This window comes from Plecotus auritus (assembly GCF_963455305.1).
Source record: "Plecotus auritus genome assembly, chromosome: 4".
Classification (NCBI taxonomy): Eukaryota; Metazoa; Chordata; class Mammalia; order Chiroptera; family Vespertilionidae; genus Plecotus; species Plecotus auritus.
In genome coordinates, this window is record NC_137775.1 from 38311769 (window position 1) to 38333849 (window position 22081).

The window sequence follows — 22081 nt, forward strand, 5'->3', positions numbered from 1 at the left end:
AGCCAATTCTCTCGCATAAACATATATTGCAAATACTTCTTTTCCCTCTTAGTTTGGAATCATTACTGTCAACTGCTCATATATACATTCCTAGGTGTGTATGAGTTTTTAGGAACTAGTCATATAGGTTGTATATTATTTTACTTAAACAGGAGTTATATGAAAGTTCAAATTAGAACTTATCCCCTTTTACTTTTCTACTCCCAGGTGATCCATTGCATGCAACTGGATCTTACAAGGACCAGCTACCAGGAAATTCTCTTACTGGTACCTTATTTCGGTGGGAAAAAAATGAAATACCAAGGTTAGTTCATGTTGTAAAGGAAAACGTATTTACATATATCCTACTGCATTCAAAAATTAGTGGTTACCATAATTTTAATATTATATTTGGTGTTTTAATATATAAATTTTTCATGAAAGCAAATTCCAATATTAGTATGTTACATGGAATCATAGATTTTAAAAAGAGATCATGGAAATATACCTAATTATCACCTAATTAATAAAAGAAATCTGTATGTAAATTTTTACACTTCTTTCCAATATTCATCTTCATTGTGCATTCCAAGTTGATACCCTATAGCTTGTCTAGTAAAAATCACATAATAAATTATCAATTGAAAAACTAAAATATTTTTAGTGAAAATAACCCTTTCTAAATATTAAATATTTGTGGGAAAAAGTCGGTTAATGTACTGAATATGAATAATATAATCTGTGATTTCTTTTGACTATCATTTACTAGACTATTTTATTAATTTATTTTGGGGAAGGTAACATATTTTGAATATTTAGATATTTAATCAGTACCTATAAAATTATTAATAATAGCTTTATCTACATAGAACTCAGAAAGATTTCTGTTTTATACCACAAAGCATTGTCCAAGCTTTCTTGATCCTTTTATTAATCAATTAGGTATTGGCAGGGTGTTTGTCGTTTTTCTCTTTTCACTACACATATGTCAACTGATGTTTTTTATGTAGATATTTTTATAAAGAATGCAAGGTGAAAAAAAGTGTTTAAATGACTTTTATTTTTTTATTTTATAAAAAGAAAATGTGAATTTATTAATCAATTGACGATAAACTACCATAAAATATATTCATTTTAAACTACATAAATATAATTTATGTAGTTTAAAATCCTAATATGTTGTTGACAGAATTTTCATGTTATAGAATTACTTGGGTTTTTTTTTTAATCAAAAATTAAGAAAAAATATCACTAAGTAATGATGGAAATACATTGTTTTATAATTGGAATGTTATGCCAGAATGAAATCTATAAGACTTTGAGGTGATGTGGACAATGACTTGCCTTATCTCTTGATCCAGCTTAACATTTATCAGGACTTTTTGATAAACACACATACACATGCACACATGTGCACTTCTTGGTTCCTTCTCAAATAGAGTGGAAATGTTTTTATAATCATACTAGAGGCCTGGTGCATGAAATTCATGCATGGGGGGGGTCCCTCTCCAATCTGGGACCCCTTGAGGGATGTCTGACTGCCCTCCCACAATCCAGGACTGTTGGCTCCCAACTGCTCACCTGCCTGCCTTCCTGATTGCCCCTAACCACTTCTGCCTGCCAGCCTGATTGCCCCTAACCACTCCCCTGCCATCCTGATTAATGCTTAACTGCTCCCCTGCCAGCCTGTTTGCCCCTGACTGCCCTCTCCTGCAGGCCTGGTCATCCCTAACTGCCCTCCCCTGCAGGCCTGGTCCCCCCCAACTGCCCTCCCTTGCAGACCTGGTCCCTCCCAACTGCCCTCCCCTGCTGGCCTGATCGCCCACAACTGCCCTCCCTTGCAGACCTGGTCCCTCCCAACTGCCCTCCCCTGCTGGCCATCTTGTGGCGGCCATCTTATGTCCACATGGGAGCAGTCATCTTCGACTACATGAGGGCAGCCATCTTTGTGTGTTGGAGTGACGGTCAATTTGCATATTATTCTTTGATTAGATAGGATAGAGGCCTGGTGCACGGGTGGGGGCTGGCTGGTTTGCCCTGAAGGGTGTCCTGGATCAGGGTGGGGGTTCCCTTGGGGCATGGGATGGCCTGGGCGAGGGGCCTGTGGTGGTTTGCAGGCTGGCCATGCCCCCCGGCGACCCAAGCAGAGGCCCTGGGATCTGGGATTTATTTATCTTCTACAATTGAAACTTTGTAGCCTTGAGCGGAGCCAAGCCTCCTGCTTGCTCCGTGGCTGCAGCCATTTTTGTTGGGATTTAATTATCTTCTATAATTGAAACTTTGTAACCTTGAGTGGAGGCCTAGGCCAGCCAGGACAGGCAGAAAGCTTGGCTTCCTCCATTGCCGGGGAAACCCAAGCCTCCTGCTCTTTCTGTGGCTGTAGCCATCTTGGTTGGGTTAATTTGCATACTAGCTCCTGATTGGCTGGTGGGTGTGGCCTGTAGGTATAGCAGAGGTACCGTCAATTTGCATATTACTCTTTTATTAGATAGGATTGAAATGGTATTAAGTTTAGAGAGAATATTATTTACCACGTCAAATTCAAGTTCTAATCAGTCCAGAACAGGGGTGGGCAAACTTTTTGACTCGAGGGCCACAATGGGTTCTTAAACTGGACCGGAGGGCCGGAACAAAAGCATGGATGGAGTGTTTGTGTGAACTAATATAAATTCAAAGTAAAGGAGCGGAGGGGAGAGCAAGAGAACCGGATAGAACAGCCGGATCTGGCCCGCGGGCTGTAGTTTGCCCAAGGCTGGTCCAGAACAAAGTGACCAACAGCTACTTGTTGTCTCTTTTTTTTTTTTAATGCCTGTGATGCAGTCTCTCTATCTCTCTAATGTTAGAGCAAATCAATTTGACCCAAGGATTTTACCTATTCCCTAGATTCCTTGGTTTTCAAAGTTCTGCATGTAGTAACTTGTTTTTTGCATGCTCAAATTAAAGTTCATTTGTATTTGAAGCCCTTTTTGAACAAACATCTTTCTGGTTAGGTTATAAAGGCTTAACTGATTAGAAGTGAGTTTGGGGAAACCTTATCTATTATAATGAAAAGTTTGAATTTTAGAATGTTTTTAGGAGCCTATTATTTTTAAGAATTGACAAATTATAAGCAAACATGTGAATAGGTAAACTAGTAAAATTAGACAAGGTACTCAGAATTAGAGTTTAAAATAATTTTGGGATAGCTATATATATTTTTGTCCCATATTAGCCCATATTTTGCATTTTTTGGATGCTTATATTGCATTAAACTTGAAAATCCATAATTTCATTAAGTACAAATAACAATGTCAAAAATTTTTTCCATAAATCATTACTCTTAGATTTTATTAGTCTCATTTCTATCCCCAGTGCTAGCACCTTCTTCTGTGTACCTTTTTTTTTTTTTTGAACAAAGAAATGTTTTATGCCCTTTCACAAACATTATTACAAGGGCCATAAGATAGAGCAACCAACTTGTAAGTGCTGAGTTAGTAGTTCTACCTACCTTACTAGCTAGCTCATTGTCAGTTACCACATATCCTGGACCTTCAGGATCATTTGCTATAGTGTTGAGTATACAAAAACTGAATCTACTGGAGTAATCTCAACCCTGGCTACCCATCAGAATGATCTGAAAAGATTTTTAAAATTATAGATGTCTGAACTTCATCCTCACTGAGACTGTTTTGTTAAGCTTTGAACAGATATGTTCACAGAGGCACAGTTATCTACCATCGTTACCTTTTATCTCCCTTTCATGGCTAAAATGAATGGTCTGCATGTATTTACTGACCCAAATTTTTTAAAAGCTTGATTGTTGAGAGTATTACAAATGTCCCCCCTCCTTTTCTCCCCCTGCCTTTTACCACCCGGTTCCCACCCTCTGACTGAAAACAATTTTTTTTGGTTAATCCTCACCTGAGGATATTTTTCCCATTGATTTTTAGAGAGAGTGAAGAGAGAGAGAGAGAGAGAAACATCAATGTGAGAGAGACACATTGATTGGTCGCCTCCTGCATGCCCCAACCAAGGGCTGGAATGAACCTGCAACACAGATAGGTGCCCTTGACTGGAAATTGAACTCGAGACCCTTGGGTGCTCAGACTGATGCTCTATCACTGAGACACACTTGGCCAGGGCTGACAGATTTTTTACTTACACTTTTTTTTATCTACTGGAAAGTTTTAATTCTGAAAACTACTTCCTTTCCCTAGGAACATTTGTTCTGAATGTCTGAAGTAGCTTTGTAATAAAGGCAAGAAATAGTCGTAAATTTCTACTATGAGATTGTATTTTTTTATATTATTGTTTCCCTCCTTTGTCACAAATGTGCTACTTCTGGAAAATTCACCCTTGCAATTTACAGTATAATTCTTCCAAAACTTGTGAAACTTTTTAGTATAAGGAGAAAATTGTTGACCATGAGCTATTTTATCTAGTATGTCATTTCATGGCAAAATTTACTTTGTTAAGTTATATAAATGAAGAAGACAAACAACATTAAGAATTATTTTTTTCTGAAAGTGAAAGGAATATATTGTGATAGATTGGCTAACATGTTTCTTCTCTATCAATGATAAAAAGATTTGTTTGTATCTACACATATGCATCTCTGTATACATGTATATTTATTTGAATTGTAAAAATTCTGTGGTTTAATAAATTAATTTCTAATGTTCCATCAAAATTTCCTTAGGGATAGACTATGGGAAATGAAGTTTTGCTAATCTGTTTCTCTTAAAACATTAAAAAATGGGAGTGAAATCTGCCATCACCCACTTCCATGGTTCTCTCTTTTTCACTTGATGTCCATATTGGTAGGATATGGTGTCCTAATCTTTTTTTGTGGCTCTAATGAAAAACAAAATTTTCTGAGTCAAAGAGCATTAGTGGAAACAATCCTCTGTAGTTCTCATAAAAATTAATGATTTTGTGGTGTTAACACATTTCCTAGTCATGACCCCATTATTAAACCACATGGTTTCTCAAATATGTAGTTAAGGAGAATTTTAAAGCATTATCCAGCAAAGCAGTAGTTGGGGGCAGGGGGCAAATGATTACATATGTGTATGGTTTTTGATGCATCTCTCAGTTGTCTCTCTGTTACCCCTTTCTGTCCTGGATATGACCCACATTCCTTATGTATAAAATATAATGCGCCAAAATATGTAGAATGCGCTGCAAAAGGATCTCAATGAGTTGTAATATAATAATATTTTTGTACTTTTCTCTTCCTGTTTATCATTTCTTTATATATATAATATCAATTATGTTATATTTGTTAATTAATACATCACTGGCTTTTCTGCTTACCACCTAAAGATAAAAAATTATATAAGAAAAATCTTCAGAAAATTTGTCTTACATAATTCTTGTGTTTTTTTTAATGTTTTTAATACAGCTCTTTAATACTGGAAGGTATTGAACCACAGAGTACATGTGAATTAGAAGTAGATGCTGTAGCTGCTGATATCTTAAATCGGCTGGACATTGAAGGTATATGTACAATTATTCTTAATATATGTGTGTGTGTTTTTAATTAATGGTCAAAGTAGAGTGGAAAAAGTAGGGAAGAAAGCATTACTAGAGATGTAAGATGTTATAGAAGATGCAAAATGTTACGAAGATTGCTTCTGTACCTCGAAGCAATTTTTTATTTATATTTTTCATTTATACTTTCATCCACATGAGTGTGTTTGCACAGTCGTGAACCTAAAGTAAATGTAACACTAAATAAATTAATTTTTTAAAAAATTAATACAATCTAACTTAATGTTTTTAGTTTTTAGGTTATATACCAGGGAGAGGATTCTTAGGTCTATTGGCTATCCTCAGATGTTTGAATCTTACTCACTTGATGGGTTTTTGGGAACCACTAGGAAGAAAACTAAAAAAGGACTAACATGAGAAATGTAGGTTAGGATAGTTTGTCTGCTTTATTACATAAAGTTAGGTAATTATTTTTCTTAAGAGGCAATATTTATTTTTTAAAAGTTTGGGTTCCTCACAATATCTAAGATCTGGAAACAGCCCAAGTGCCCATCAGTAGATGAGTGGATAAAAAAAGCTGTGATACATTTACACCATGGAATACTATGCAGCAGTAAAAAAAAAAAAAAAAAGAAGAAGAAGAAGAAGGATCTTACCCTTTGAGACAGCATGGAGGGACCTGGAGAGTATTATGCTAAGTGAAATAAGCCAGTCAGAGAAAGACAAGTATCACATGACCTCACTCATATGTGGAATCTTATAAACAAAATAAACTGATGAACAAAATAGATCCAGAAACATAGAAGTATGGAACATTCTGTGGAATCTCAGAGAGAAGGTGGGTGGGAAGAAAGCAACCAAAGAACTTGTATGCATATATGCATAACCCATGGACACAGACAATAGGGTGGTGAAGGCCCCGGGAGGGGGGAGTGGGAGGATTAGAAGAAGAGGTCAATGGGGGGAAAGAGGGGACATATGTAATATTTTAAACAATAAATATATATTTTTTAAGTTTGGGTTCCTTTTTTTAGGCAAGTAGTTTTTACTTTGACCTTGTAGTAGTGAAGTATTATTGTGATTACAGCTCAAATTGATGGAAATCCTGGTCTACAGGCCATATGGGAAGATGAAAAGCAACGGCGAAGAAATAGAAAGGAAACTTCTCAAATTAGCCAAACTGAATCACAAGGTATAACCAAATAGTACTCTAATGATATTTTTAAACAAGATAATTTTATGGAAAAGGTTAAGCCTTGAGTTTACCTTGACCTTAAATTTTACTTTTCAGATTACTTTTAAATTTTCTATATATTTTTTCTATTGTCTTTGCTCTGAACCAGTAATTCTTTACCTCCAAAGTGTCACTTGTCTCTTTTCCTGTAAGAAATTGACAGCTTTGTTGTCATTGATTTTCACCATACTTTGTTCTCCTGTTTCACGTTTTTGTTCCTTTTTCATTATCTAGTATGTTCTAACCTGTATTTCCAAATAAGTTATAGAATACTCATAGAAGCTCATGAATCCTAACTTAGAAACACTGTGTTTGATTCATTAAGCTTTGAAAATGTACCATGAAATATAGCCCCCAAATTATTTCTGGATATATCATATACACTCACACTTTGATCATTTTCTACAGTTTTAAAGAAAACACTAATTATTAAACCCTGCTACTTCAAAAAATAATTTGAGGGGGCTTAAATAAATGCCATGGACACAACAAAAATATTAAAATAAAGGTAAAAGAATAAAAGACATAATTCACAAGGCAAATGCATTTGCAATTTAGTAGTAAGCCTACTAGTATATTGAAGTCTAATTAAAATTTCAAAATTTTAGTGTCTTGGACACTAAAAATATTTGATAAATTTTGAGTGCCTTTTATGCTTTTTAAAGTAGAAGTATATTTTATGAGGAGAAAATTTCTAGGTTCAGAGTCTATGATACTGAACAGTGTGTTGGATTTAAGTTATAATTATAGAACTTAATCTTGAACTGACTTTAAGTGATTAATTATATAGCTTCAGTAACAACAATTTTTCTTTTGTTTGTTTTTATAGTAGTACTACTTTTAGGTGGTATGATGCGTGTCAAGAGAAGGATAGGACATTGCTATTTTAAAAGCTATTCTAAGAGAAAAGAAAATATTTCATTCACTTGCTATCTACATTTTTTAATGCATTTTTAAAATTCAAAGATCGCAGGTTTGTGCCAGCCACAGAAAGTGAAAAAAAATTTCAGAAGAGACTTCAGGAAATTCTCAAACAGAATGATTTCTCTGTGTAAGTGGTTATTTTTTACAGATCTCAGAGCTATTTTATTGTTTTGTTATCTAGTTTGTTATAAAGGATGTGTTTTAATTAAGCAGAAGGTTATCAGGATCTGTGGACTACGATGACGGATCCCAGGAGTTCTCTGCTGAGTTAACATTGCACTCTGAGGTCCTGTCTCCTGAAATTCTTCAATCTACACCAGCTAATATGGTAGAAGTCCACAAAGACACAGAGTTGAGCAAAGGTGAGGTTTTTATTTTCAGTTGTACAGAAAATACCCTACCAGACATCTAAATATCTAGTTCTGAGGTATTAAGATTTAGTTGAGTTTGCTAAGTGTTTCTTTTTCCCCCTAAGAAATAAGTATCATTGATATTGCAAAAACCTCTCTCCTATTCCTTTACTTTTCTTCATCTCTAGAGGCAAGCACTATTCTGAAGTTGGTGCAAACTGTTACCATGTATGATTTTATAGTTTCTTATATACAGGTGGGGCAAAAGTAGGTTTACAGTTGTGAGTATGTGAAACAGTTTATTCTTGTATTGTATTTATTAATTATTGTATTATTTTTCATACAAACAAATGTAAACCTACTTTTGCCCCACCAAGTATGTATGCCCACAACTTACTATTATTTTATGTTTTGAATTTTAGGTAAATGATATCCTACTTGTCATAGATTAAACAACTTGCTTTTTTTATTCATCATATTTTTAACTTAATCGAGGTATAATTTATATGGCACAAAATTCACTCATTTTAAATTTATAATTCAATGATTTATCCTAAATTTACAGAGTTCTGCAAATACCTCCATAATTCAATTTTAGAACATTTTCTTCACCTCAAAATATTCCTTTTTCATTTGTTGTCACAGCTGTTCCTACCTCCAATCCTAATTAACCACTGATCTACTTTCTTGTCTCTAAGATTTGCCTTTTCTAGACATATATAAATGAATGCAGTCTTTTGAATCTTGCTGCTTTCATTTAACATAACATTTCCAGGTTCATCCATATTGCATCTATCATTATTTTTCTGGCTGAATAGTATTGCATTGTATAGATATCCCATATTTTGTTAATACATTCACCAGTTGATAGACATTTGAGTTGTTTTTACTTTTTGCTCTTAAGAATAATGCTGCTAGGAACATTTGTGTATAAGATTTTGTGTGGATATATATTTTATTTTATTTTATTTTTAGTAATACCAAGGAGTGGAATTGCTGGGTTATTTAGTAAATTTGTATTTAATTTTTTCAGTAAACTGCCAAAACTGTCTCCCAAGTGACTACAGTGTTTTACATTCCCACCAGCAGTGACCCTACATCTTCACTAATAACACTTGTTGTTATCTCTCTTTTTTAGTCATCCTAGTGTGTGTGAAATTGCATCTCATTATGGTTTTAATTACCATTTCCCTCATTACTAATCATGTTGAGTATTTTTATGTCAGTATTATAACTTTAAATCAACCTGTTCATACACGTTTCTAGTTTATTCATTTTAGCTGCTGATTAGTGCTCCTTTGTAAGAGTAAACAAGTTTATCTGTTTCTCTACAACTATTAGATGGCTTTCACTTTTGCACTGTTAATAACAGTGTTTTATCTTGTGGCTATGTGCAAGAGTTTCTCCACAAAAGATATGTGGAAGTGTGATTTGCCAGGCCTTAAAGTGTATGTATTATATATACTATTGTGTTCTAACAGGGTTTCTCTAATGCAGTTAGCTTATACATGATTGGGAAATAAGAGAATAATGAAAGTTTTACTTAGAAGTTGCATTGTTTCGTATGCAGTTTATCTAGGCATGGGGAGCCAGACTAGCAGGAATAGAATTATAGCCTTCAGCATACAAGGAAAAACCCTTTTTTCACTGCTACATTGGAAGCAGGAGCTTTAGTATTGATATACATCAAGAGCAGGTCTTCCCTTATTTGGCTTCAAAATTGTCTAGTCTACTCTTCATCTTTAAAAAAAGCTCTTCCATGTTAATTTTAGGGTCAAATTATTTTGTTTCTGGGAAGAACCCTGTTGAGATTTTATTAGGAATTTATTGAATTTATAGACTAATTTAGGAATATTTTTTTATTTTTCAATTACAGTTGACATTCAGTATTATTTTATACTAGAGTCCCAGTGCATGAATTTTTTGGAATAGTTTGAGCAGGATAAGTGCTAATTCTTCTTTGAATGTTTGGTAATGTGTACCTGTGAAGCCATCCTGTCCAGGACTTTTATTTATTGGGAGCTTTTTTATTACTGCTTCAGTTTCATTGGTTGATATAGGAGCGTTTTAAATCTTTCTATATATAAAATCATTTCATCCTTGAGCATGCTATATTTTTCATTTTATTTGGTCATTTTTCATGTCTTTCAATAAAGTTTTGAATTTTTTGTAAAATTATTTTATATCTTTTGTTAGATACATTCCAGGTGTCTTATAATTATTTCAATTGTAAGTTTTATCTTTCAAATTTTTTATTTTCTAATTGCTGCTATTTAGGAGCTTCACTGACGTATATCATCGTATATCCAGCAATTTTTATTAGCGCTAATAGTTTGTCTTTTCCACTGAATTTTTTGTGTAAGAGTCATTATCTGCAAATAACAATTTTATTACTTCTTTTCCCATCCTCATGCAGTGTAAACTTATTTAAAAATTTGAAGTGTTAGTGATATATCTTAAAAAATTACATAATAAAGTGTAATAAAAGCCACAAAAATATACCAATGACATGGAGTATTAAAAAATCCTTGATTCTGTGAATTACTAAATACTTACAATCTCTTTAGTCTTTTCAATTCTACCTAGTTTGTGTATATATAGTTATATTACTGTGATAAAAGTCATTGCACATTAAAATATTCAGAGAAAAAAATGTCAAGCAGTTATAAGAGAGCTAACCAGAAACAATTCTATTTTATGCTTCTAGTATTCAGTCTTTAACATATGATTTTTATAGAAAGTCTAATATACAGAGGGAATAAATACTTTTATGAATAAAGGTAAAATCTTACAATTTAGTTAAAGGGAGAGATAGAGAATAAAAGCATATAGTAGTAGAGGTAAAAATGATTATATAATTACGCAGTTGCTTTAATGTTTATATATTTTTGTCATCTCAAGGTCACACTATACATAAAGTAGAAGAAGCTCTTATTAATGAAGAAGCAATTTTGAACCTCATGGAAAATAGCCAGGCTTTTCAGCCTTTGACCCAAAGACTGAGTGAGACACCAGTTTTCTGTAAGTAACAATTCTACCATAAATTTTCAGTATTTTAAATTAATGAAAGTGCATATGTGAAGAGGTTATTTTTTTCTTTGATTTGAAGAAGTTAATGTTGCATGTTCAATAAATCCTTACTCTACTTAGTATAAAAATTAAACTTCACTGAATGAAGTAGCTTTGTTTTTATTTTCTACACAGCTTTTTCTAAACAATTGTGAAAGAAAATAGTAACCTTTTTTAAAATTTCACTTTAGTTAAAAGAAAACCATATTGCTTTAGGGGGAAAATGGCTTATTTTTAATTAAATTCTCCAATGTTAAGTATATTAATAAATTATCATAATTGAGTCTTTTTTGGTGAATATCAGAAATTTTCCTGGACAGTTCCTTTTAAGTGATTAATTTTTGGTCAGTATGGGACATAATGACAGTCATTTCTGAGTGTCTTTGCATTTCCTTAAATGCCATTTGCTAGATTTCATTTCAGTAATTTAGTCTAAATTACTGACATCATTTTCAGAGATTTATTTAAAATGTTATTGCAAAAAGTGAGATATCATTGAACTTCATGCCTCTTGTTTTGCTTAGTGTAGTGATTTTATGTTTCCTTGCTTTCTATTTTTTAAAAAAATATATATTTATTAATTTCAGAGCAGAAGGGAGAGGGAGAGAGAGAGAGAAACATCAATGATGAGAGAGAATCATTGGTTGGCTGCCTCCTGCATGCCCCACAGGGAATTGAGCCTGCAACGCAGGCATGTGCCTTGACCAGGAATCGAACAGTGACCTGGTTCATAGGTCGACACTCAATCACTGAGTCATGCTGGCAGGGCTACTTTCTATTTTTTTAATTCTTATTGTATCAAATGCATCATATCTCTCTACAATGTCCTGCTTCTTTTACGTATAGTTTCTTTTTTTTTCCCCCCCTTTCTATTGAATTTATTGGGGTAATACTAGTTGACAAAATTATACAGGTTTTAGGTACACAATTCCACATCATCTGCACATTGTATTGTGTATTCATCACCCCATGTCAAGTCTCCTTTCTTCACCATTAACCCCTCCTATACCCTCCTCCAACTCCTCCTACACCTTTCTCCACCTCTCCCTGGGAATCACCACACAGTTGTCCATGTCCATGCCTGCTCTCTGAGTCTATCTCTATTTTGCTTCATTTTCATTTGAATGGAACATGAATTGACTAGGGATAATACCTAAATTATTATGCATAGTCATACTTCAAGAACATTTTAGACAGGAGTAAGAAAAATTTTTTAAATGAATGGCATATGCAGAAAGAAATGATCCAAAAACCAAAGTAAAAAATTGATGTTCATACTCTAAAATGTTTTATTTTTCCATCTTAATATATATATTCAGATATATATATCCCTAAATTACATTCTAGATATAAAAAAAAAATAAACAGTTAAAAGAGAGGAACTTAGAGAAAGTTAAGTGTGCCGTGCTAGCACAGCCAAGCGTTCGGCGAGCCTGAGGGAGGGCCGGCGAAGGATGAAGAAAAGACAGACAAAGAGAATAAGCTCGGTCAGTGGATCTTCTGTGTGTGACTGAGACCACAGAACAGATCCAGACTGCAAGCTGATGCTTTATTTTATAGTCAGAGGTAATCAAGGTAATTTACAATGTTCTTGTAAGTTTCACTTGTTTTGGCAGCACTTGCTGCACCTCCCACAGCCCATTAGCTACCCAGGAAAGATCTAGGGAGCAGTCATAAGATCAAGCTTAATTATGCTAAGAGGGCTGTGCCCTCTAAGCTGGGACTTGTTTGCCACTTTACCAGCAGGTCAGTCCGAGGTTTAACCCTATAACCGCTCCCTACAGTTAAGAAATTGAAAAAGAGAGGGAGGGATGCATATCCTTCTTTTATCACAGTATCTACAATAATAAAAGTGTAATATGCTAATTAGACCGGACAGCTGAATGACCTTCCGGACATCCTTCTGGACTACCTTCCAGATGAAGCTGGGGCTGCAAGGGCCGAGGCAAGCCGCCGCAGTGGCGAGGGCCGAGCCCCTTGCACAAACTTCATGCATCGGGCCTCTAGTACAAATATAATGTATCATCAGCAGATATAATGTCACTTGCCTAAGTTTGCAAAAATGCATTTTCAATGTTTGTCAAAGATCTGAGAGTCAGCCTGGCTGGTGTCACTCAGTAGTTAGAGTGATGGCCTGTGCACTGAAGGGTCATGGGTTTGATTCCCAATCAAGGGCATGTACTTGGGTGCAGGTTTGATTCCCTGGCCCCAGTCTGGGCGCACGCAGGAGGCAACCAATTGATGTTTCTCTCTCTCCTTCCTGTCCTCCCTCCCTCCCTCTCCCTCTCTTTCCTCCCTCTCTTCCACTGTATCCTCAGGTGAGGAATAACTAACTAACTAACTAACTAACTAACTAAATAAATAAATAAATAAGATCTGAGAGTCAAATATCTATTATTCATTTTCTAATACTCATTTTTTTCAAGTATGAGACAGGAAAAATAAAACACTGCAGTTCTAGATTTAAAGAAATGGATTTTTGCCAAAATGGCTCTTACAAACAAATATCTTCATTTTTCTTCTTATATCTGGTAGCATACAGAATCAATATCTTCATTTTTTCCTTATATCTGGTAGCATGACGGAATCAATTTCTTTAATGTCTACAAAGAAAACCTGAAACTTGTTATTTTAGTAAATGAGGAACGCATTATCTCATTTTACAGAGAATAAGATTGTGTACTAGATTAGAACAAATCTTCATCTTCATGATCTTTTTTTAAATAATAGCTTTTATTGAGATATAATTTGCATATCATAAAATTCACCTCTGTACAGGTCAGTGATATTCATGGAGTATGCATTTACTACCACTATCTAATTTCAGGACACTTTTATCACCCCAAAAAGAAATCCCATATCCATTAACAGTCGCTCCCCATTCTTCCCTTCTCTCAGCCCCTGGCAACCACTAATCTGTTTTCTCTTAATTAACCTATTTGGGGCATTTCATGTAAATGGAATCATATAGCCTTTTGTTTCTGGCTTCTTTCACTTGGTATGATGTTTTCAAGGTTCATCCATGTTATAGCATGTATTCCTTTTTCATGCTGAATAATATTTCATCATATGGGTATGCCATATTTCATGTATCCACTCTACAGATTATGGATATGGGGTTGTTTTTACTTTTTTTTGCCTATAATGAACAATGATGCTATAATTATTCATGTATAGGTTTTTGTGTGGGTATACATTTTCAATTCTCTTGGGTATATACCTAGGAGTGAAATTGCTGGATCATATGATAACTCTATGTTTAACATTTTGAGCAACTGCCAAATTTTTTTCCAAAGCAGCTACACTATTTTACATTCTGACCAATAATGTATGAGGGTTCCAGTTTCTTCACATATTTGTCAACACTTTTTATTATCTGTCTTTGATTTTACAACCTAATGCATATGAAGTAATATGTCATTGTTGACTTGAAGGTGTTTTAAATAATCTTATTAACCACTTTTAAAGCTTTCTTGTGTTATTCAACTGCAGGTTTCATTTGACTATCCTATGAGCTAAGTAAAGCTTAAGTAAGGGATAGATGTATTCATGTATTGTTTTTAAGGTACTTCCTTAGCATTAATTTATATATTTTATATTTATTTTGAACACTGTGACAGTATTGGTTTGATGTTCCTCAAGGTTAATTGTGCAGCAAAAGCTTGGGCAGCTTGTTAAAATGCAAATTCCTGGGTCCTACTTCATAAATTCTGATTAATGTACACCCAAAACTAATACAAAATAATATTGAATATAAACTGTAATTTCAAAAATATTTTAAAATATTAAAAAAAGAAATTCTGACTTAGTACATATGGGATGGGTCTGGAATTTTCTTTTTAATAAGGACATAGTCATTCTAGTGCGGATGGTCCAAGGATCTTTTATTTTATTGTTGTTTTATAATTGTTTTGAATTGTTGAATTATTAAGAAAACTTAAGTTATTTGTTGGTGATACTTTACTTGTTTTATAGTGGACAGCAGTCCTGATGAGGCTTTGGTACATCTTCTTGCTGGTTTGGAAAATGATGGATATCAGGGGGAAAGAAATAGGAAGCCACCACCATGTCTTTCCCTTGGAAACACTAAAAACCCCCAAAATAGTGATGATGAAGAAAATGAACCACAGATTGAAAAAGAAGAAATGGAGCTTAGTTTGGTTATGTCTCAGAGATGGGACAGCAATATTGAGGAACATTGTGCCACAAAAAGGTAACTTTTCTGTTATTTCAGTTACTTTAATATATCATACAGCCTGTAGTCATCATGTTTACTTATTTATCTTATAACTGGAAGTTTGTACCTTTTAACCACCTTCCTCCAGTTCTCCCTTCCCCATAAACCTAACTTTTAGAAATCATCTATTTATATACACAGTATTAATATGTCAGCAATACGTGGGGCAAATTAGATGTGCCTCCTTATCCCAGAACTTGAATTTAAAAAATCCCTTTGAGAGTTAAACTGTTATGGGATGGAACAACAGTTCTAAAGTCAACTTGAAGACAAGGAATGGCTTCTAGGTCTGATTAGACTGAAGGAATTAAATATTAAAAAATAAATAAGTCTCAGAGGCATACACTGATATTGTTCATTTCTCAAGATAAAAGAATAAGATGGCACTGTGCTTTTCTAAACCAATCTTTTGTGAACTTCATTGGCTTGAGTTTATGCCTGAGCTGTATGCTCTGTTTGTAGAAAAAATTAGGCTTCTCAGCCTGAAATGCTGAGTATGTCTCTCCTGTAAACTTCTGAAGGCAGTACTAAGATATCTAAAGTCCATGTTTGAAGATTTCACACACACCCCAAAGCCATTACTGAAAGGTGAAAGAGGTTAATCTATACGTTATGTTGACATACATATATATTACATATATTACACTACCTAATATAAAAAATAAAATTTTTGATCCCTTCTCCTGTTATCTGGGTATAAATCAGAACCCTGTCTTTTATATTTTCACAGTATGCTCAGTCCCCTTTGCTGTCACAGTGAAAATTCCCCCAAAGACCCAGCTCCTTGACCTTTTTATTCCTTTTTATTTCTTTTTATTTTTTTATCCTCACCCAAAGATATGTTTATTGATATTTTAGAGAGAGAGGAAGGGAGAGAGAGACAGAAACATCAGTGTGAGAGAAAAACATCCATTGGTTGCTTCCCATACATGCCCCAGTGTATAGGACAATACTCCAACTAACTGAGCCACCTGGCAAGGGCCCTTTTCACCTTTGAAGACCTGATTTTACCTAGTTCAGACAGAATCAGTATTTGATTTCTTGACCAATTTGACCTTCATAGTATCTTAAAATGCATTTTGGTAATATTACCTAATCATTGTAGCTATTCTATAAATTTTGCCAATTTTTTGTGTAAACTTTATAAATCTTTTCATGAAATATCTTGTTGGGAAATGCCTCAGTCACATCACCTTTTTTGGAGCATAGGTCATCCTATCTAATAAAAGAGTAATATGCAAATTGACCGTACCTCCGCTACACCCACAAGCCACGCCCACCAGCCAATCAGGAGCCAATATGCAAATTAACCCAACCAAGATGGCTGCGGCCACAGAGAGAGCAGGAGGCTTGGGTTTCCCCGGCAATGGAGGAAGCCAAGCTTTCTGCCTGCCCTGGTCTGCCTTGGCCTCCGCTTAAGACTACAAAGTTTCAATTATAGAAGATAAATAAATCCCAACAAAAATGGCGGCAGCCACGGAGCTGGAGAGAGCAGGAGGCTTGAGTTGCCCCCGGCAATGGAGGAAGCCAAGTTTCCTCAGCCCTGGCCTGCCTTGGCCTCCTCTTAAGGCTACAAAGTTTCAATTATAGAAGATAAATAAATCCCAGATACCAGGGCCTCCACTTGGGTCGCCGGGGGGCGTGGCCAGCCAGCAAACCACCACAGGCCCCTTGCCCAGACCGCCCCATGCCCCAAGGGAACCCCCACCCTGATCCGGGACACCCTTCAGGGCAAACCAGCCGGCCCCGACCCGTGCACCAGGCCTCTATCCTATCTAATCCTATCTAATAAAAGAGTAATATGCAAATTGACCATCACTCCAACACACAAGATGGCTGCCCCCATGTGGACACAAGGTGGCCGCCACAAGATGGCCAGCAGGAGAGGGCAGTTGGGAGGGACCAGGTCTGCAAGGGAGGTCAGTTGTGGGCAATCAGACCAGCAGGGGAGGGCAGTTGGGAGGGATTAGGTCTGCAAGGGAGGGCATTTGGGGGCAATCAAGCCTGCAGGGGAGGGCAGTTAGGGATGACCAGGCCGGCAGAGGAGGGAAGTTGGGGGCGACTGGGCCTGTAGGGAAAGGTAGTTAGGGGGACCCAGGCCTGCAGGGGAGAGCAGTTGGGGGGGACTAGGCCTGCAGGGGAGGGCAGTTAGGGATGACCAGGCCTGCAGGGGAGGGCAGTAAGGGGTGACCAGGCCTGCAGGGGAGGGCAGTTAGGGGCAAACAGGCTGGCAGGGGAGCAGTTAGGCATCAGTCAGGCTGGCAGGGGAGTGGCTAGGGGGTGATCAGGCTGGCAGGCAGAAGCTGTTAGGGGCAATCAGGAAGGCAGGCAGGCGAGCAGTTGGGAGCCAGCAGTCTTGGATTGTGAGTGGGATGTCCCTCGAGGGGTCCCAGATTGGAGAGGGTGCAGGCTGGGCTGAGGGACACACACCCCCGTACATGAATTTTATGCACCAGGCCTCTAGTCCTAAATGATAGTAGACAATGCTGTCAAATGGCTTGTTTCTCTGTTCCTTATTTTTGTAATGATAACCACTTTACCCCCCAAGTTCTTAATGTTTGTAACTTCAGTGTCATGTTTGATTTGCCTTCCTTTACATCCCTATCTGTTTGTTGTTAAACCCTGTAAGGTAACTCTGTCTCTGTGACTTCTGTTCTATCCTTCCATTCCCCTCCTTCCCAAAAGAATATCCTATTTTAGTCCTTTATTACCATTTATCTGGAATACTGTGATGCAAACTTTTTAACTGGTCTCCTTCTAGTCTAGTCTCCCATAATAGGGGTGATGATTATGATAATTAAACACTTTGTGGGCATTTATAAAAGAAAGCAGAGAATATCAGTACCTTTCATGAATTCAAGTTATGCTCTACTGTCTATATCCTTTTGAAGTATGGTTACTTAGGAGAATGTAATTATTGTATTGAGTCTTAATTTCAGGCAGACATTTAACAAAGTCTTACACAGTAACATCCTTGTGGATAACGAGAGTACATGGCAGCAGTGACTGATTAAGTGGGTTCACAGAATTTGGATGGTTTTGCATTTCCTCAGAAACCACTTAAATACTTTCTGTATGCCAAGTATCATGCTGCGTTGGATTGAGATTGTCATATGTATTGGACATTAGTAATACATTAGATGACAGAATATAGATTCAAAAGTATCTTGAAACTAAATAGGTGATGCCTAATAAAGTATAGAATCATATGGTTTAGATTGAATCACTTAGCTTCACAAATATAGACTAGATAGAACTTTAATTCATTCTGGGCTTAACAGTTCTGTGGGAAAGCCATGGATTTTACTTTATGAATAGTACAGTAAGTCTGTAGTGTTTTATGATTACAGCCCCCAGCTGTACCTATTATTCTAACAGGTTTGGGGTTCTATTATAGAATAATTATAGTATTTATTTGATGTATTTAAGTCTTGCTATAATAAATTGGATTACTTTTTCATATTTTAGCAGAGTTGGTTGACTAATATTTCTATTTGATCTTGTGGCATTTCACTTTTTTCTTATTTCCATTGTTTCTCTCTTTTTTCATTCTTCTCTCATTGTTTTATTTTACCTTCAGTGTACCATTAGCATTTCTTCTACAGTTTCTTAGATTATACCTTGTTTAATTTATACTTTTATACCTGTACTAAGTAGATAGATACACATTCAAATATACAGTATAAAATTCTTATAAAGTCACTATGTACTTGTTACCAGTAGTGCCAGCCTAACTATATACAAGAAGCCCAGTGCGCAGATTCATGCACCAGTGGGGTCCCTTGGCCTGGCCTGAAGGATAGAGCTGAAACTGGCTCTCCGACATCCCCCGAGGGGTCCCGGATTGAGAGAGGGCGCAGGGCAGGCTGAGGGAACCCACTGGTGCACAGTCCGGGCTGGGGAGGAATGCAGGAGGTTGGCCAGCCAGAGAGGTCCTGCAGGAGGACTCCAGGGCGTGTCTGGCCCATCTCATTCAGTCCCAATTGGCCGGACTCCAGCAGCAAGCTAACTTACTGGTCGGAGCGTCTGCCCCCTGGTGGTCAGTGAATTTCATAGCAACTGATAGACCAGTTGACTGTCTGGCCCCTGGTGGTCAGTGCACATCATAGCGACTGATTGACCGGTCAACTCTCTGCCCCCTGGTAGTCAGTGCATGTCATAGCGACTGGTCAACCGATCGACTGTCTGCCCCATGGTGGTCAGTGCACGTTATAGCAAGCAGTTGAGTGGCCTTAGCATATCATTAGCATATTGCGCTTTGATTGGTTGAACAGATGACTGGACACTTAGCATATTAGGCTTTTATTATCCTATATAATAAAGAGGTGATATGCAAATTGACCGTCACACCCTCACAAGGTGGCTGCCTATGACCAGGCCAGCAGGGGTTTAGTGAGGGACGACCAAACGACTGAGCAAGCAGGCTGTATGGGGCAACCAAGTCGGCAGGGGCGTTAGTGAGGGACGACCAAACAACGGAACAAGTAGGCTGCGTGGGGCGACCAGGCCGGCAGGGGGGGAAGTTGGGGGTGACCAGGCCAGCAGGGGGGCAGTTGGGGGCGACCAGGCTGGCGGGGGGGGACAGTAAGAGGCAACCAAGTCAGCGGGGGGGGGGGGGGGGGCGGGCAGTTAGGGGCGACCAGGCCAGCAGAGGGGCAATTAGGCTGGCAGGGGGGGCAGTGAGGGGCAACTAGGCCGGTGGAGGGGGCAGTTGGGGGCGACCAGGCAGGCAGGCAGGTGAGCAATTAGGAGCCAGCAGTCCAGGATTGTGAGAGGGATCCCAGATTGGAGAGGGTGCAGGCTGGGCTAAGTGGACCTCCCCTCCCTTGCATGAATTTCATGCACCAGGCCCTGGTATAGGATATAAAAGCCTAAGCCACCGAACAACCGGTCGCTATGATGCACACTGACCACCAGGAGGCAGACGCTCAACACAGGAGCTGCCCCCTGGTGGTCAGTGTGCTCCCACAGCGGGAGTGCCGCTAAGCTGACCATTGGGCGGCGTGAGTCTCTCTCACTTCTGCAGCAGCACTACCGAACATTGGTGGCGGCAGGCGCAGTGGGGCTGGGATGAGCAGGAGCGGTGTAGTCCCTGGTCCGGGCCTGGGCTCCACCCCAGCTGCCTGCTGCTTTGCGCACTACTACATCCCTTGGGGGATGTTGGACTGCTGATTTTGGCAGGCCTGTGGGGATCGGGCTGAAACCGGCAGTCCAACATCCCCCGAGGGGTCCCAGATTGCAAGAGGGCGCAGGCCAGGCTGAGGGACCCCACCAGTGCATGAATTCGTGCACCGGGCCTCTAGTATGAATATGGTTTATTCTATGATTAACTAATGCTTGTGTGTTCTTTGGACCAATTCTGTGAAAACCATACACAGGTTAACTTTGGGGAAAACAAACCTAAAGATTTAATAAGTATATATTAAAGAGAGATTGAATAATAGAAGTATAGTATCTAGAAAAGGAGTCATTTAACTCTACCCATATACTTGATACTATATTCTGTCTTGAGTATGTACAATATTTTAAGAATACTAAGAAAGTAAAGGGACAGAAGAGGAAGTAAACTAGAAGGATCTGTGAATACTGTCACTTAAAGAACTGTAGAAAAAATATATATTTAGTTTAATAACACAAGACTTATGGGACAAATGATAAATGCTTTCAAATATTTTAAAGGTTATCATGTGAAAAATGGCATAGACCTGCTGTATATGGCAATAGAGGACAAAAGCAGGAAGAATGTATGGAAGATGCAAATAAAGATTTTGTGTAATATAGGAGGAAAATTACTAACAATTAGAGCCATTAACAGTGGAAAAGATTACCCTGTGAGACAGTAAGCCCCATATACTGAAAAGTAAAAGTAGAGGTTGTATCAAGTCTTAAAAATACGGTTTTTGCATGGGATAGAAAGTTGGACCAGATTACCTCTAATAACCCTTTCAGCTCTTAAAAGAATGGTATTAGGACAAACTGTGATTTGGAAAGGATTAATGGATACACAGTTCCATGAATAATATGGGATATTTTCAAATTTTTGAGACAATAGAAAGAACAAATTAGGTATGGATAGAAAGAAAGCTTGCCCAACCAGATAGAAGAGAAATAATCAAGCTAGGTTCTAGTTCAGCCGTGGGCAAACTACGGCCCTCGGACCAGATCCAGCCCGTTCGGCTGTTCTATCTGGCCCGCAGAGCCGAAAGAGCGGAGGGTTCTCTTGCTCTCCCCTCCGCTCCTTTACTTTGAATTTATATTAGTTCACACAAACACTCCATCCATGCTTTTGTTCCGGCCCTCCGGTCCAGTTTAAGAACCCATTGTGGCCCTCGAGTCAAAAAGTTTGCCCACCCCTGTTAGTTAATAAATTTAAATCTATATGAGATAAAATTTAAAGAGAGTATCCATCTGGACTTAACAGTTCATCTGAATTCCTCAGTAACCCTACTTTATAGCCACTGCTGGATTGACTCAACGACACCTTTACTACTTGCTGGCCCTTCTCTGATCCCAGTTATTTTTTTGTCTTTCAACCTTAACCTTAATACTCCTTTACTCACCTTTTTGTTTGTCTTTTCCAGTTCATAATGTAGTGGTCGTGTATTTATGGAGACTTCTTAAAATATGTCAGATGCCACCCTTTTAGAAATTACTAGGTTCTCTGTCACCTATTATTCTCTCTAATAATAGAATGAGGGGGAGTATAAAGAAGAACATGATGAGATATGGTAATCCAGGATGTTGTAGAGTGTTGAATACAGGAATGATGGTGTCGTCTAGCTCATATAAAAGAGATTATAAAATCTGTTTACAATA

General features: G+C 37.4%; 1 protein-coding gene across 2 annotated transcripts in view; it reads left to right on the forward strand.

Annotated features, from left to right (window-relative positions):
* REV3L (REV3 like, DNA directed polymerase zeta catalytic subunit) overlaps window positions 1–22081 on the forward strand; it is a 184078-nt gene that overhangs the window by 95145 nt on the left and 66852 nt on the right. The window contains exons 5-11 of one of the 2 annotated variants that reach the window (XM_080664192.1): window positions 208–304; window positions 5363–5457; window positions 6539–6643; window positions 7652–7736; window positions 7820–7971; window positions 10861–10980; window positions 15004–15241. In XM_080664192.1, the coding sequence (XP_080520318.1) occupies window positions 208–304; window positions 5363–5457; window positions 6539–6643; window positions 7652–7736; window positions 7820–7971; window positions 10861–10980; window positions 15004–15241 (892 nt within the window). The remainder of the gene's footprint in view (window positions 1–207; window positions 305–5362; window positions 5458–6538; window positions 6644–7651; window positions 7737–7819; window positions 7972–10860; window positions 10981–15003; window positions 15242–22081) is intronic. The other variant, XM_080664193.1, reaches the window with a different exon arrangement.